Genomic DNA, 17566 nt, shown 5'->3' on the forward strand with positions numbered 1-17566 from the left:
CTTACTTTAGAAGGAGTGTAACATGGGGTTACTTGACTGATGCCTGGGATGAGGGGGTTGTCCTATGAGAAGGGATAGAGTAGACTAAGCCTATTTTCTCTGAGTTTAGAACATTGAAGGGTGATTTCATTTAAACATTTACATTCATCAGGAGCTTGACAAGGTAGATGCTGGAAGGATATTTCCCCTGTTAGGAAGTCTAGGACTAGGGGTCACAGTTTCAGCACAAGAGATCAGTCATTTAGGACTGAGATGAAGAGAAAGTTCTTCATTTAAAACATTGTTAATCTTTGGAATTATCTACCCTAGGGAGCTGTGGATGCTCAATTGTTGAAATCATTCCAGGCAGAGACCAATAGATTTTTGGATGCAAAGGTAATCAAGGGATATGGAAACAATGAGGAAAGGTAGAGTTGTGGCAGAGGAACAGCCAGATCTTATGAATGTCAGAGCAGTCTTGAAGGGCTGTATGGCCTACTCCTGCTCTTAATTCTTACGTTCTTATGTTCCTTGAAGAGCAATTAACTTTTGTTTCTCCAAGTGCAGGACAGAGTACAAAAAAGACTCTTTTTTCTATAAAATCCATTTTTGAAATGAGTGAAAAGTAAATTCAAAACACATATAAGGAAAAATGTGTTTATTTAAAGAATGATGAATGATCCAACACATCCGGCAATAAAAACAAAAAACAACAATTGTGTTCAAAATACAATTTGATGCTACGTTGGAAATGGTCAAAAGTGAGCTTTGATGGACTGATTGGCTTTTTCAACTTTGACATTTTACATTTTACGCAAAGCAGCTTTAGCTAACTGAAATTAGGGTGAAGCCGGTTGAATAAGATACATCAGTGCTGCCTCGGGCTTCCGCCTACTGCCCAGTCCAAAATTACCAACATATGGAATTGACAGGCTGAAAAAAAAGCAGCTAGTCCATCAAGCCTACCCCACACCATGATGGGAAGATCATCACAGCTAAACACTTTTTCCCAAACCTCCCAATCACCCTAAGGGAGGTGTCAGCTGTGGCTCAGTTCATAGCACCCTCGCCTTTGAATCAGAGGGTTGTGGGTTCACGTCCCACTCCTGGAAACCAAGAACTGTGATTGTACTCAAAAGAGTTGCAATCTGTGACTGTTGATAACTCGAAAGAATATCAAACCGGCCTGTAATCTCTTGGGAAAGGCATAAAACCAGGGCTAAAAAAGGACTTGCATTTACATAACACTTAACGTGACCACTTGACGACTCAAGGAAACTTTATAACAAATTAACTACTTTTAAAGGAAAGGGAAAAATGTTCTGCACAATTGGTCTCCAACCCCCTTAGGTCATTTAAACTAGTCCAAGGGTTTATATGGACAAAGCACTACCTACAAAAACATAGCTTCTATTATGTGTTCTCTGTCCACTCAGAACCAGTCCAATTTTGTCTTGAAAGCATGCAGAGAATCAGCATCCATTATACCAGCTAGCAATGTCTTCCAGACGCTCACAATTCTCTGGGAAAAGAAGAACTGCCCAACATCCAGACTATTCCTACTCTTACATGGTTTAAACTCATAGTGTTTGGTCCTCCCCAATCTATTACAGTGGAATAGTCTACCATTAGGATCACCATAAACCCCATTAATTACTTTATAAACCTTTATCAGGTCACTTTCAAGTCCATACTTCGCAAAAGTAAATAGACCAAGTATTTGAGCCTATGAGTATTTGAGGTTCTTTAAGTGAGGAATCACCCTTGTAGTTTTTCTTTGGATCTTGTCCAAGGTTATTACATAACCCACCATGCACCAAAACCGGGTACGGCATTCACGATGTAGTCTGACCAGCAGACTGTAGAATGTCAAAACATTGTTCTTTGGTTGAAACTGGATGATCCTATTGATACAACCCAACACTTTAAGCTTTAGCTACATTGGTCATGAATCTTTAGTGTTCCCCGCACAATGACATCAAGATTGTTTTTTCATGAACTCTTTCAGTATTGTTCCCTGCAAATGATGAGTATTCTGTGCAACCCTTACCAACATATATTACACTACATTTATCTTAGCACCGTTTACCAATCTGTGATCCAATCCCATAGTGCATCTAAATTTTTTTGGATTCAATTATACTACTCTACTGTCTTAATCCTTGCATAATTTTTGATGCAATCTGCAAATTTACTTACCATACACTCAACAACCCTGTCGTCATTAATAGAGGCTGAACAGTAGTGGACCTAGGTCCGATCCCTGGGGGACACAACTCCCATGTCTCCAATTTGACCACATTGGATAACTATAACTTTCTGGCTGTGGGATTGGAGCTAATTCCTAATCTAGCATTTCAAATTTTGAATGATACTACAAGATCTATTTTGTGAAGTAACCTAATGTGAGGTACCTTATCAGAGGCTTTCTGAAAGTCCAGGTAAATATCCACTAGATTTCCTTCATCCACTACCCTACTGACTGCCTCCAAAACCACTACCAAACTTGTTCAGCATGACCTACTTCCTTGGGAGCCGAGTTGTGTATTTCTAATGGCCCCTTTCCATTCTCAGTGGTCAAAAAGGGCATCTCCTATAATTCCAAAATAACATTTTACTGATTTTAATGCTGGTAGTGCTCTTCGATACTGAGCACTTCCCATCTGGAACAAATGCATCATCTTTGGAGTGATAGATTGATGCAAAACAGACATTCGGCAGCTCTGCAATAACCTGAAAATCAGTTTGAATCTGTCCGACAATATCCAAAATGGTCCGATGTGATCCTCTGTGGTTTTCTGACGTATTTAGAAAATCTTTTGCTATTACTGCCACAATCACACAATCTTCATTTCCTGAGATCCCTTGGCAATTGGTATGGCTATTATTAATCTTCTTTAATTGCATGTGATACTATTCCTTGTTCTCTTGTGAGTTAAATGCTTTAGTTTCAGAGAATGTCTTTTGTTTCAGTCAAATTTGCCTCTGAGCATTGCTGATCAAGCATAATTGTTTTGTTTTACCACGGACCTTTCTTTTAACCATTGGGACATGCATTCTTCATTCTGTTTGAGTGTGGTTTTAACTGGAACCCATTTGTCCTCAGTATTGATTGCTTATTGAATGATTGATTAGCTCAGTCCACTCTTGATGAACTGCAGGGTCAACTCAACTCTGGAGAAATATAGAACAGGAAGAAAGAACTTGCATTTCTACATGCCTTTCACGATTTCAGGACATTCAAAGTGTTTTACAATCCATTAAATACTTTTATGAATTGAATCATTTTTGTAATGTAGGAAGCTTCTGGGATCCTTTCTATTTCAGTTTACTCGCATTTGAAAATTTATATACATACCAATCTTTTAATCTCATGGATGGAGAGCCTATCATAACTTCCACAAAACTATATCAGCAGAAAAATATAACTGTTGCAAAAACTGTCTTTTATTAGAATACAGTCACAGAAGCTAGTTAGTCAGCCAAGAGAGTGATTATGATCTTGAGGTTGAAAAACACAAGTTGTAAAATACTGATATTTTCAAAATTCAGTCAATGATCAACGTCATTATTCTAACAATTTTGTTCTCTACAAAGTGTGTCCAACTTTTAACTTCCATATACAACTTATGTACTGATCCAGGTGAGGCATGTAAGTGCAAGGCAAATAACGCCCAGTGTCAGCTTAGATGGATCAGTCAGGTGCACAGTAAACCTCTCTCCCGAATGCCCCAGTAAAGACACACATTGAGTGCAGCATGAATTAAGTGCAAAGTGAAACTCACCTTGACCTGTTCCATCAAGCACCCCCCAATCACACATTTTGTGGATTAGATGCATTATAAAACTTTCTTCATATGGTCCAAAGAACATGTCTCAATTCCAATCTCAGAAAAACACAAAATAGAGGGTGGGGTTTTCAACCCTAGTAAAATTACAGCCAAGCCCAATCCAGCAGTTCTGATGAAAGGTCATCTCGACCTGAAATGTTAACTCTGTTTCCCTTCACGGATGCTGCCTGACCTGCTGAGTATTTCCAGCAATTTTTGTTTTTATTCCCAATTCAGCATTATCCAGCATTCACACGACTTCCAGGAAGGATCATTCGACAGTTATCATAAACAACAGGCCTGTACATTTTTTTTCCCCTTGCTAAGTAAGTGGTGCTAAGGCATTGCAGTCTCCTTATTGTTATCCCAACTGAGATTAACTGACTCAATTTTGTATATTTGTTCTTTGGACATCAACGTCAGTGGTGAGAACAAGATTCATTGCCCATCCCTAATTGCCCTTGAACTGAATGGCTTGCCAGGGCATTTTAGAGGGCAATTAAGCATCAACCACATTGCTGTTGGTCTGGAGTCAGTTAGGCCAGACTGCAGCAGGAAAAGATTTCCTTTTTAAGAGATGAATGAACCAGGTGGGTCTTTATGACAATCAGGTAGCCTCACAATTATTCTAGATTTGTTAATTGAATTTAAATTACCCCAGCTGCCATGGTGGGATTTAAATTTGTGTCTCTGGATCATTAGTCAGGGCCTCTGGATTACTATTCCACGAACATAGCCACTATGTTAACATTTCCCTGGACACTTTGCATTTACTTGTAGGGTTCAAGTTTTACTTGTTGAGTCATCAATAGAAACATTTAGATTTTTATATAATAGTTCATTCATGATAAATTTGAACTGTAATTTATTTTAGTTTAAAATACTAAGTGCAATATCTTTGTAATATTTGTGAGGGCAACCCCAAATCAGACACAAGACAGTCTTGCCTTAGCAAGGATTTTATTATTGCGTGAGTTTTCAACCAGTTTCCGATCAATGACATTTCAAGGCTAATTTGGACTTGAACTCTTGATTTCTTTCCAGATGGCAATAATACCTACCTAGTTTACATTAATGCACTACAATCATCCATATTAGTAAGCTTTTAAATTCAAGCTTTTCATGGGTTTTCAGACCCACAGGGCCTATTACTGTCCATTCTTGACTCTTTCACTGCTGGTGATATATCACTTTGGTGGATTCCCATCTCAACAGCACGACTCAGAGCACTTAAATTAGGAGAAACAGAATGAATTTGATCACGGAGTTTGGATTGAACAAGAATTAGGTGGTGAATGAAAGTTCAGCTGACCCATCAAATTAATGTTAGCAAGAGATAGCTAACTCATTAATAATTAGTATGATAGGACTGGCAAGGCCAGAATTGTGCACAACTTACATGGCATGGCTGTTTATGGATGCAAAGAGTATCCATAAAAAAACCTCAAATGCAACAAGATTCTTTAGGTGAAGTTGGCTAAGCTTTGTTTCTTTTCAAAAAGAGAGAGGTGGGCAAACTTGGCAATTATAGACCAATTAATCTAACAGCAAGAATAAGTTACGTAATGAAACAGCTGAAGATTCTGAAAAGGAGGGAATAAAAGCAAGTCATGATTCAGGACCCAAGGGTACAGAGAAGAAGTGTTAGTGTAAATCAGTGACCAAGGTCTGATTCCCAATAAGTGTACTCAGTGTTTAATAATTGTGAACCTTCTGTTTCCTCACGAACAATGCCATGGAAGATTGTAATATATTAAAAATTCTGTAATTGTGTGCACTTCTGGTCAACTTTTTCTATTGTAAACTTTTACGTTCACATTTATGATGGAAACTGTCCAGCAACTTGTCACACTAATTGCACACTCATCAGTCTAAGCACAGCAGTGCCACTGTTAGCAGCTTGATGAGTTTACTTCGGCAATTTTTATTAAAATTGTGGACATACAAAGTTATAATTAAATATAAAAACAGGAACAGCATTCATGACTTTAAATTGAAGTCTGAATTACATCTGCATACCTTGGTCCAATTATCTTCCAACCCCACTTCCTTGACTTGATCTTGACTGCCCCTCAAAAGCATCACAGCCTAAGCAGCATTTATTTACCTATATATTAAAATTTGTGTGAATATTTAAAGTTATTTGTGTGTGCCACTTCTATTAGGCAAATATCACTCCTCCGAGCCCCTGTGCAGTCCTTCCAGCATGTTTCCTCCCCTTCGGCTTCTGATATTGCTCTATTTCCTTCCAATAACTTGTAACCTTTTCTAACTTCCCCTTCAAGCTTTCTGCTCTCCTTTCACTTTTTATCCACCTGTCTCTCACTCTGCTCTACTACCCCGATCCTACCATCCACTTTACCCAACACCACTGGAGCTTCCAGCATCACCATTCTCAGTCACCCCGATCCATTTATCCTTTAGCTTTCATCTCTATCTGACCCAAGAACTAGACTTAGTCTTAATTCTCTACATGCAACAGCGTGGGTGATTAACTTATCTTTTTTAATCTGTCAATTGCTGACCAGTGGCCTGAAATTTACAAGCAGCTACACAGCACTTGGATTAACCTGACAGTTACCTAGATTTGTCTGCTTCAAGCAGCGGCCTTAAGCATTGCCCTCGTTAAGCCGTTGAACATCCAAATCATGTGCCAATCTGGAAACCTACCCTCAGTGATGTCATTCACCAGTCAAGGGTGTGTTTGTAAATTGAAGGAGCATATAATCTTGTGGAACCAACAGAGTTCCCTTCCAGATCCATGTTGCCAAACTATAACTCAGTTTTATCAAATAAAGGATTTTCAATGTAGTATTAATTCTGGAGACATGCTCTCAGATTACTGGTTTGAAAAGCAAAATGCATCTAATCTAGTAAGTACTACTATCAATCATTGTTAGCACTCCATTTGCTTTAACATTTCCATCTTTTCTTAAGGTCATCAATTCTTCTCAGAGTAGAGTCCCACAAGCATCAGCTATCCTCCAGCACAACAATGTATGGCTGCTTACCCTGTTAGGCAATTCAACACTGGCCATACCACAGCTGAATCTGATACTGTCCTGATCTGAATCAAAAACACATATCTTTTATCAGTGGTCAATGGCCAGTAGTTAAGGACAGAAAACTCTGCCGACCTTTTTTCCTTCCCTAGCCCAGGAGTGCTATAGCCAATTTTCCCAATTTTACTGCCCTCCTGTCTGAAATTAGCCAACTCAAAAAACATAAGTCCATTAACTTGAATTCATCCGAGTTGCTCAGTGCCATACTGGGCAGTGCATCTACCAACTCAGCAGGTAAACACCTTGCTATAAGAATCAAAATTTAAATCTCATGGATATTTAAGTTCTTGGGACTATATTTAAATGAGAGACTCGACTATCACCTTATAACCTGCCTTGCCAAGCATTAGGCATTTCACCCCAATAAACAACAAAATTCCAAATTTTGGGAATACATGAAGGGTTTATTGATTTTACAGTTGGTTTATGTCGATAGGTTACAAAATCTTTATAGAAAATAACCAATTATGGTATTTTTATCCCTGTTTTACTGAAACATAAGCTGTCTCAAATGCCCTGCCTCTGCTGTGCTGCAAATGTAGCTACAAAGCACAAGATGATAGGTCAACAGATTAATGCTCCATTGGTTCTTCTGGTTTTTCACATGAAGCTGCATCATCAGCTGGAGGCGCCTGTAAGACATTTTCATTAGATTAGTAAAGTTACAAAAAAAATGTGCAGTTTAACATGAATTTGTATCCTGGATGAGTAGAAAATAAGATTAAAATAAGACTGCAATCTTTAAAAAAAACCCTCAGCTGGGCTTATAATTATGATGAAACAAATCTGTAATGATCAAATTTACCATTCAATTTCAAAATAAACAGGATCTCTTAAGGATCAAAGGGGGTCCAACTCAATAACAGTTCGTCAGAGACCGGAACTAGCAAACTCCAATGGAAAATTCAAATATGATACCTGAAACAAACAGGTTGCTAACACTCAGGGTGCTATTAGAATTTGTCCAGGCAGACTGGCTCAACTGGTAGAACCAGAAGTAGGTCATCTTACCTGCTTCAAGAAAATCATGGATGCCAATGTCATTAAAGACGAAGTGGTCCAAATTGGGTAAGAAACTGACAAGTTTTTTTAATGCTGGGAGGCTGAGAGATTTTACCCAATTAAACCCCAGCAATATTCCATGCATTCTTAGGGTCCCCAAAACTCTTGCCAACATGTGCCTAAGTTGTGTGAGCTTAGAAAACTGGCATATCTCCCTATGGAAAGAAATATCACTCCATATCAGGCAAAGAGAAACCACAAGTAGGCTTATCAGCAATTTGATTTAGCATTTGAGATATGATGGGTGACAGGTTTCTGCAAGTGTCAGACAGCTGGCTGATCAAAAATGACAGTATGGAACACAGCAGTTTAAAAATGGTTGCAAGTAAAAACTTGCATCTTACATCAAGAATATCCACATATACCTTTCTCTGGGGTCTTTCTTCCAAGCCTTCCAAAAATGGTGTAACATCATTGTCATCATAAATGGTGAAATCGATGTCTTTACCCACAATTCCAATTGAGACATTCTGACAGGCAAAGGAAAATAAAATACCAATATTTAGAATAAAGTTGCACTGTAATCTGAACAATGAAAACATACAGGAACGGTTGTGATCCCCAGACTAAACTGAAGTTGCAGAATTTTACTCTACAATTTATATATGTTAAATTAAATTAGCACGTATAAATATTTTAGTCACAAAACCCAATAACCCCTGGAGGGCTATGCCTTGTGTCTGGTACGATGATGATGTCAGGAGGTGTCAAAGACAAGGGAAGGCCCTTATACTCCACCGTTACCTCCGGGACAAGCACCAAGAAATATGCCATCTATGGGTACTCCCGTGTGGAAAAGACCAGGTCCTAGCATCACACCCTCACCCAGTTGACTAAACAAAGGAAAAAAACACTTCGAAAATTAATCACTCAACCTGTGAGGTTTGCTGCCATGTATCCTGTGTCAGGAAACCTCACAGAGTCACGTATGTTTTCTCTTGCAGGAACAATAAGGATGGAAGAATGAAACCACACTGGATAATTCGATGATTGAATAATATATTAATTGCTCAGGCAACACGGAGAGATACTTAAGAGTCTAAAGTATATCTCTGTGATGGCCACATTACGCCTTAAGTAAACCAATTGGGAAAATCTTTGAAGGGTAATGGGAGTGCCAAATTCATATATCAGGATGTATTGGCAGGGATGGCTGGGCAGTAATAGTAATCAAAACCAACCAAACTTCTCAGATGCAAGTGTGAACTGTGATACCAACATTACCATAGTAGCCACCACATTCAACATAGAGGGGAAGGGAGTATGTATCCCATGCTCCTGAATATGTTGGTTATCATATCTTGCTGAAGAAAGGACTTGATGAAAAAGGGAATTATACTTCACCATGGGAACAGTGAGGAATACCAGTAACACAAGAGCAGAATGGAAGAAGTTATGTTGGACCAAATGGGTGGAAGGGAAAGGGAGGGATTTATTTGTATATTAAAGAAAGTAATACCTCATGTACTACCACTATTGCAATAACCTTGAAACGATGGTTGAGAATGGTATTAATTGGGCCACTTCAGATGACTTACGTATAACAGCCAGACTGCCTGAGCTTGAAGGGAATAGAACTATGAATTAAGGCAAAATAACCTCCTGCAAAACCTTAACAGTTACACAGGGGAAAAGAAATAGAACAGAGGAAATTCCTGGACCACCTAACGGATTAGGGATGATTCCCACTAGACAACAACTGTATTATGGGGTATATTATGAAGTGGTACCAGTGATGCTGAACCTTACCAGCTTACATTTGCCTGCAATTTGTAAACGCCAAACTGAACAACTGTATGAGAAATTATAGCAGCAAGTCTTAATGCAATTCTCTGAGAATTAGTATGGGGAAAGTAAGAATAATGAGAGGACTGTGGTACATGTCAGGAGGAAACGAGGTGTAATAGCTGATGCAGCCACTATTTTAATACAGGCACTTCAATAGTTAACAGTCTTGATAATGCCCAGCTACAAGTACAACTTAATGATCTTAAAATTAGGCTCATGGAAATATTAAAGCAAGGTGTTACAACTGAAACAGATGGGTTAAGGGAGAATCAGATAGTAACCATCCAAAGGCAGGAAGTAGTTAGAAAGTTGGAAAAGATGTCACAAATAATTAATCAGGAAAACAGAGAAGATAAAAATGCACCTGCTGAGGCAGCACAGAATGACGTATGTGTGACATATGGATGTTGGTTGTTTGAGCAGGCACTGGAAAACTTGCAGTAGTTGGGGAAGTTCCCAAGTGGATAGATGATGATCATTTGAGAGCCTTGAGTTTCTTTGATCAGAAACTGCACCCGTACCAGTTACCAACTGGCCACGGAAGCTTACCCCGTTCCCATAAAGTGTGGGAAGACACAAACTAAGATTTTGAGAATTGTGTTAAGCATGCCTGCAGTACCCAAACAGCATGTACCCCTGGATTTTTACTGATTGAAAAATATAGGGATGAATAAAAACAAGGGGTATTTTATGAAATACCTACACATAGAAAATGATACAGTGGAGATAAAGGAGGAAATTATGACCACTAGTATAGAGGGGTGTTATCAGGCAGAAGGTATAGTAATATGTCAATTCCACCTTGATCCAAACACCACAGGGTCATGTGGGTTTAATGGTACAGTACATATTCATTGCTCATTGTAAGTTATCCCCGATAACCAGCTTAGAAATGGCACCTATTGTTTAACTACTCAGGAGGCGGAGTTTAAGTACAATGGGTAAACCATTTGTGCCATTAACAACCCAACCTTCTGTATGCACCCCCAATAAAGTGTGCAAATTGGTCCTATAGTCATTACTCCAAAACATTACCATGGAACTGTTAATACTACTGCAAATAGTCCGCTCTCAGAATCAGAACTGCAGAGTTATGTGTCGCGATTTGGTTACAATGTATCTTTATTACCCTAGCATTATACTGAATTGACAGTTTTAAAACATCACAACGGCATTATTATGAGTTGGAACAGAAATCTCCGGATCTGGTAAAGGAAATTGATGACATTTGTGTACCTCCATGTGAATATATTGGCATAAACATTGAAGTTCCACCATGGATCAGGATAATTTCACATGTATTGGTCATCAGTCAGTTGATTATAGTTGTGTATATATTAATATTACAATGTCACTTTAAAAGTATGATTGCCAAAGCTAAACTGCATAAACAAGTAAAAGTTTTGCAAAGAGAAGGGGAAAAGGTAAATTTTTTTTAATTCTAAGTGTAAAGGTTTGCTCACTAATCACTCAATCAATCGGCAGGACAGTTGAAGAAAGTGAAGATAATATCTCCCCCTCTACAAGAGAAAGGATGTTAAAGGGAGGACTGTAGGAGGCCATTGACCAGAGGACAATTTAGCTGGCCTCAGCAAACTGCAGAAGGAACTTTGACACCAGGACAAAAGGGCATTGCTGAACCATTTAGCATTATTAAACTTCGATATTTGTACTTTCTCAGCCATTGCTGTGCCCTACTATGAAAAATAATCAATTCTATCGAAGTACAATGGCCAGGACATAAGTTGCCGAAGTCCAGAACGAATTAGATCACAGTGAATTGTGGCTACAATGGACGAGGTGACCCACCAATGATTAGATCACTGTGGTCACTCAAAATCCTGCCTACATGAAGAGAACCCTGCAGCAAAGAAGGTTATAAAAACCTGTCAAGGTTTAAACCTGTTTAAGCCAAAGGAGGAGAAAGACAAGAGACAGCGAAACGAGAGAAGAAAGGAAGAAGAAAGAATACAGTTGATCAGAACACAGACGTAGGAAGAGGACTTTGGCTGGTCACCAGCTGCACAGAACCCACTACTGTCGGAAGACCGATTGGGCAGGTGATAGTGAGCATACCTGAACACTAAATTTTGTCCATTGTAGCTTTTCTCAATAAAGAACATTGAGAACTGGTTTGCAACCAGATTCTGATGTTGGTGTCTCAACTTGTAATTCTAGTGTCGAAGAATGAAAAAGGGGGAACTGAACGGCCACACATCAGGGACGTGTAATCTAGGGGATACAGCCGTACATCAGGGATGTGTAATCCAGGGCGGACACAGGAATTCTCCCCACATCCCCACTTTCCCAAACAGGTACAGTGATTGCGATACGTGATTAACTCGCAGCAGGCAACTATGTGCTGCCAGGTAATCTAAATGACTGTTAAGTGTGCTGTTGAGTGGATGCACACCTGAGCAGGGGGCATGAAAATCGTTGGGAATTTAACACAAATTAAAGCCAGGCTGCATCTCTTAACAGGGAGGGTCAATGTGGCTGTAGTAGGTGATAGAAGATATTCTAAAATTGATTTTGATTGAGGAAAATCGATGGTACAGCATTGCAGAAAGGGGGCTCCAAGGTTTTCTTATGCTGCACTGGACGTTTCAGCAGAGAGGAAGAGTGATGTCATTAATCCACATGGAGCCAGGGGGTCTTCCAGACAAACTTTGCGAAGACAGTAGGACCAGAGAGCTGTGAGTCAATGTCAGGAGTCCAGCCCCAAGGACTTGGGTGCCGCCAGAGGTTCAATGACACCACAAGAGTGGTCACGGTCAAATGCCACATCCCATTAACTGTGCCATTAGCCTCACGTGCTGTTCAATGCATTGTCCCAACCCACACCCAATCACTTAACTACCAACATTTATCAATCATAATTTCATACCTAACCTTCATAGCTGCATCTCACCCTCACCCACTTAGCAATGTTGCAAATGTTACACCAGAACATCTCATGGCTTGCACACTGCAAGATATTCAATTATGACAGCCACATCAACCAAAGGTTGTACTACACTCACTGTGTCTCTCCCACTTCAATCTCTCTTGCAACATAAGGAGACACAACCCAGAGACAGCAGCACCTAACTGGCAGGGGACAGGCACTGCTGCATGCCTTTATCCCAAAGGAGAGACAGGACTCCGCTTCATTAGAACGGCCACAGCCAACAGCAGGGCTGAAACCATCAAGATGACAATCTGCTCATACCCAGTCCCCCTCACAATCTCTTCCGATTCAAAAGCAGCAGATGGTGTAATCATGCACCTCTTGCTTCTTACCCCTCAACCCTAGCTTTGTGACTCGGGGGAACAGCATGAGGTGGAAGAGCAGGAAGACAATGATGAAGGAGGAATACTGTTACTCATTCGCACACTCAGCCACCTGCTCAAATTCTGGCACTTTGTCTACTTGAGACTAACTTAGCGTTGGGATTTGCACTTTGTGAGACACCAGGCATGAGTGGCCTGTAGCTGGCACAGGGTAAAAGGGTGCCAACTCAATGGAGGGCGAAGTGGCACAAATTCTCCTGCTGCAAATTCAAAAGAGGGCTTTTTTTATTCTTTCATGGGATGTGGACCTCACTGGCAAGGCCAGCATTTGTTACCCATCCCTAATTGCCTAAGTGGCTTGCCACATCATTTCAGACAGCCGTTAAAAGTCAACCACATTGATGGGCCTGGAGTCACATTTAGTGCAGGCTATGAAAGGATGGCCGATTTCCTTCCCTAAAGGACATCAGTGAACCAGACAATGGTTTCATGGTCACCATTACTAAGACTAGCTTTTCAATTCCAGATGATTAAACTGCTGTGGTGGGATTTGAACACTTGTCCCCACAGCATTAGCCTGGGCCTCTGGATTACTAGTCTAGTGACATGACCACTATGCCATCATCTCCACCTTGATGGGGCAGCCTAAAGAGGGCGGCTGATAGTATGCACAAGGAAATGCTTGGTGCATTGGCAGGGGGACAGGCCTGCCAAAAAGCCTGCAGCAAACATCAAGGAGCATGAAGGGGTCCGGCACCAACACAGCACAGGGCTTTGCAGGGAGTTTGGAGCCCATCCTTTCAAGTGTGCAAGTGATGGCTAACTCCATTAGCACACTTGCAGACTCAACCGTGATACATTATCTGATAGCCAATGTCTCAGCTTCAAATGCAGCACAAGCAGAAGCCACCCAGTGTCTGAGTGCTCCATTGGAAGTCATGCAAACTCACCTTGTTGCCACACAGGCTCAGACTGCTGTCATCAGAATTGTGGATACCAATGTTCAGAGGGATTTGCACAGTCCATCAATCTGTTCTCCAGCACATTACAGGATTGCTGAAGCAATGCCCTGGGGGATTAGCAGTGACAGCATGAAGCATGAAACAGCTGCCTTCTTTCAAAATGACAGCATTTATCTCCTACCACTACCCCTGCTGTTGCCCATCAGCCAGACAGACAATCCAGATTGCTGCTACCCATGGAAAGATGGTACAGTCCAAAGCCAGGCCTTTTCTGGCCAGAGGCACTGCAATGCCATCTGGAGTCTCCCCCACTGAAAGTCAGCAGCCTTCTACCAGTCATGCTGCAGCCACTGGTGTAGAACTGTGTGGGAGCACTAGAACAGGTCAAGGCAGAAAACAGACACAAAAGAAACGCACAACGATGATTACTTGATATTTGTATGAAAAATGGCATGATTTGATTTATAAACCTGGTTTGGAAAATTCAATTTTTGGTGGCTTTTCTTTTTACATTCTAGCCAAATAGAAACTGTAATGGCCAGTAACAGAGGTAAGGTGCAGGAGTGCTGAATGGGGAAATTGGGGTTGCGCTTACATTTACTGGTATTGCAGTTGGACAGAAAGGGGCTATATATGTTAGCTGTCTCCTCCCTTCCTCCTCTCCTGGCCACCATACAGCTACTGGCAATAACTGTGCAGCAGACCATCACAAATCTTGACACGCAATCTGTAGAGTTCCTCCAGAGCAGTCAGGCAGTGGAAATATTGTTTAAACACTCCAATAGTCTGCTCTCACATTTCATGTCATGTGATATATGCTTCACCATTGTTTTTATACGGTATACTGGTTTGTTTTACTTTGGACTCACTGTCCTATTGCATTAACCAGAGATTTCAGTGGAGCACAGGTCAAAGTCCCTCACATACTCATGTGAAATAGCATGGCACTGTACAGCACTTCATTGTAACAACAAAAAAGAATACCTTTGTGGTAAGATCTTGGTCAGCAGGAAGTGTTTCCCTCAAAGCACGCAGACCATGTTTGACCAATTCGTTCAAATTACCTGGTGAGGAAGAGGCAGTGGGATCAGAGCCGGGGAATGGAGAGGGGGTAAAAGAGAAAGAGGGAAAGGAGAGAAATATAATGAGTAAAAATTTGACACGTTTGAGAAACACCGCGCGATTTGTCACACTTACAATCCTGGAATTCATCCATGTTTCTCTCCAGATAAGTTCGAGCAGACTGTGAACGGGCACCAATTGACATGGCTTTACAGTCAAAGTAGTTAGCCGATGGGCAAGTCTGGAAAATGTGAGGGCCAATATCCTTAGGATGAAAGGAAAAGTTGGTTTAATCTGACAGGTTGACATAGAAGGACCATTCTAAAACATTGTGGTCTAAATTTTCAAATATAAAAAATGTACAGTGTAAATCAGGCCTCACTCTGGACAGGAATTAATCCAGCTTGTTTTGTCTTCTGAAACTAAGAGAGAACTTACATCATAACCAGCAATAAGCAATCCCACGCCATATGGCCTCCTTCCATACCGCTGTGTTGGAATTTGAGTTTCTAGATAAAAGTGGTTAAAGAATCATCATACTTCTCAACCAAACTCAAAATTGGACACAAATTTGAATGTTAATCTATTTTGCATAAAAAACAATGGTTTACAGCAAGTCAGGAACAAAGTTTTAAACTCAAAATTTGCTGAAATATTTTAAGTCGGTCTTAGCTATGCATAAACAATAGAGCTTGAACTTATTTAGTTGATAGAAAATCTGTGTTTTTTTCTTTAAAGGATACTGCTTCCAATCAGGCTCACTAGACGCGATACTGGTAGTGGCCTGTCAAACACAAATCTCGAGTCCAAACACTCCTGACGCATGAAGTTGCTGTCAAGAAAAGCAGGGGGTGAAGGCATTACAAATCATGAGCATGGAACGTAAACGAAGCAAGTAGTAGTAATGCACTTAGAAAAGATACTGATCACGAACAGTCATATGTATCTACCTAATTCACAGAAATGTAATGTGATCAGACATGTGTTACTATAGTAGTTTATTTCTCCCCGCGCCCCCACTATCAGTCTTCTGCTCTCCCCCCCATTATCAATTTCACTGTGATGCTTCTCCATACTTTCTCCCCGACCCACAGCAAAAATAGGGGCAGATTATTGAAAAAAGGCAAGTACACAGCAGTTGACATTAGGTCAATTGTTAATTTCAAATCCAAGAATGATAAGACTTCTGTTAACCAAAGTTATTGAGAGATATTGAGTAAAGGCAAGCACATGGAGTTGAGCCACAGATCAGCCATGATCCCATTAAATGGAAACAGGCTTGAAGGTGAGATGATCTACTCCTATTCCTAATTCCTGAAACATGAACAGATTTTACCCTTCCAAATGCTAGCCAACCTGATGTTCTTGTAATATATCAATGTTACTACTTTGAGGGGGTGGTGCAAGTCAAAGTGGATGAAAACTCCCGAAGTATATTATGAACAAAAAGATAGTTTATCTTAAAACAGCATGGTAACAATATTCTTTGATGGAAAACTACAACGTAACACCAGGGTGGAAAGGGAATGGAATAATACGACATGAAAAGGGAGAAGTAAAGGTTTGGAACACTATATGAATCCACTATTTAGAGCTCACCTTCAAGGATAAATTTCATTGAGTGCCCCATTTCAGAAGGCATAATCTTACTGCTAGACACATTTGCTTTCAATAGTGTGCCTCTATAATAGATTAATTGCAACTAAACAAACTGACTGGCTAACTGCACAGATACTCACCACAACAGCCTAGCATCAGCAGTGAGACCAGCAATGGAGATGCCAATATGATTGTCAACATGAAGGACTTTTTTTTGATGAGCAGCCAATGCTGACTGAGCTCTCTACAAAACAAATGGTTCAGAAGATTAATACAATAAAAGCTTATGCTGAATTACAACAATTTGAAAGGTGGAGAAAAGAAGGAAGGGAAGGATGAAAAAAAAGGAGTGGGGATAAGCAGGGAGAGGACATGGAGGAAAAGGCAAATGCATGGATAGTCTCAATCTTGCAAATGAATAAACCCATGAGGTTTTGGTACTTGGTGTGTTGGTGGAAAACGGGTTTTTGGATGCACTTCTTGGGGGAGAAAAGGAGTCTTGTCCCTCCTTATCAGGGGCAAAGAAGGTGATAAATACTTAGAGGCGCAGGGCAAGGCTAAAATACTAAATGAATATTTTGTATTGGTATTTAGTAAGGAAGAGGATGCTGACAAAGTATCTGTAAAAGCAGAGATGGTAGAGGTAATGCATAGGGTGAAAATTGATAAACAGGATGTATTGGAAAGACTGGCCATGCTTAGGAGTGGATAAATCGCCCAGTCCAGATGGCTTGTATTCCAGGTTGTTAAAAAGTTGGGGTGGGGATAGCAAAGGGCTTGCTATAATCTTCTAATCTTCGCTGGATACAAGATGTCTGAAAACTGGACAGTGGAAAATGTTACATCTTTATTCCAGAAAGGTTGCAAGTACAATGCCAGTAACTTGAGGCCAGTCAGGAAATATTAGAGGGGGGTCATGTCTTAGAGACAATAATCAAGGGAAAAAAAA

General features: G+C 40.3%; 1 protein-coding gene across 2 annotated transcripts in view; it reads right to left on the reverse strand.

Annotated features, from left to right (window-relative positions):
- Positions 1-7254: 7254 nt before the first annotated feature.
- psma1 (proteasome 20S subunit alpha 1) overlaps positions 7255-17566 on the reverse strand; it is a 237704-nt gene continuing 227392 nt past the window's right edge. For both annotated transcript variants that reach the window (XM_078549241.1, XM_078549240.1), the window contains exons 4-10: positions 16758-16861; positions 15762-15850; positions 15457-15527; positions 15154-15283; positions 14941-15020; positions 8299-8403; positions 7255-7503 (exon numbers count right to left, since the gene is read on the reverse strand). In XM_078549241.1, the coding sequence (XP_078405367.1) occupies positions 7444-7503; positions 8299-8403; positions 14941-15020; positions 15154-15283; positions 15457-15527; positions 15762-15850; positions 16758-16861 (639 nt within the window). In that variant the 3' untranslated portion in view covers positions 7255-7443. The remainder of the gene's footprint in view (positions 7504-8298; positions 8404-14940; positions 15021-15153; positions 15284-15456; positions 15528-15761; positions 15851-16757; positions 16862-17566) is intronic.

The sequence above is a fragment of the Cetorhinus maximus genome, chromosome 9 (assembly GCF_964194155.1).
Source record: "Cetorhinus maximus chromosome 9, sCetMax3.hap1.1, whole genome shotgun sequence".
NCBI classification, from domain to species: Eukaryota; Metazoa; Chordata; class Chondrichthyes; order Lamniformes; family Cetorhinidae; genus Cetorhinus; species Cetorhinus maximus.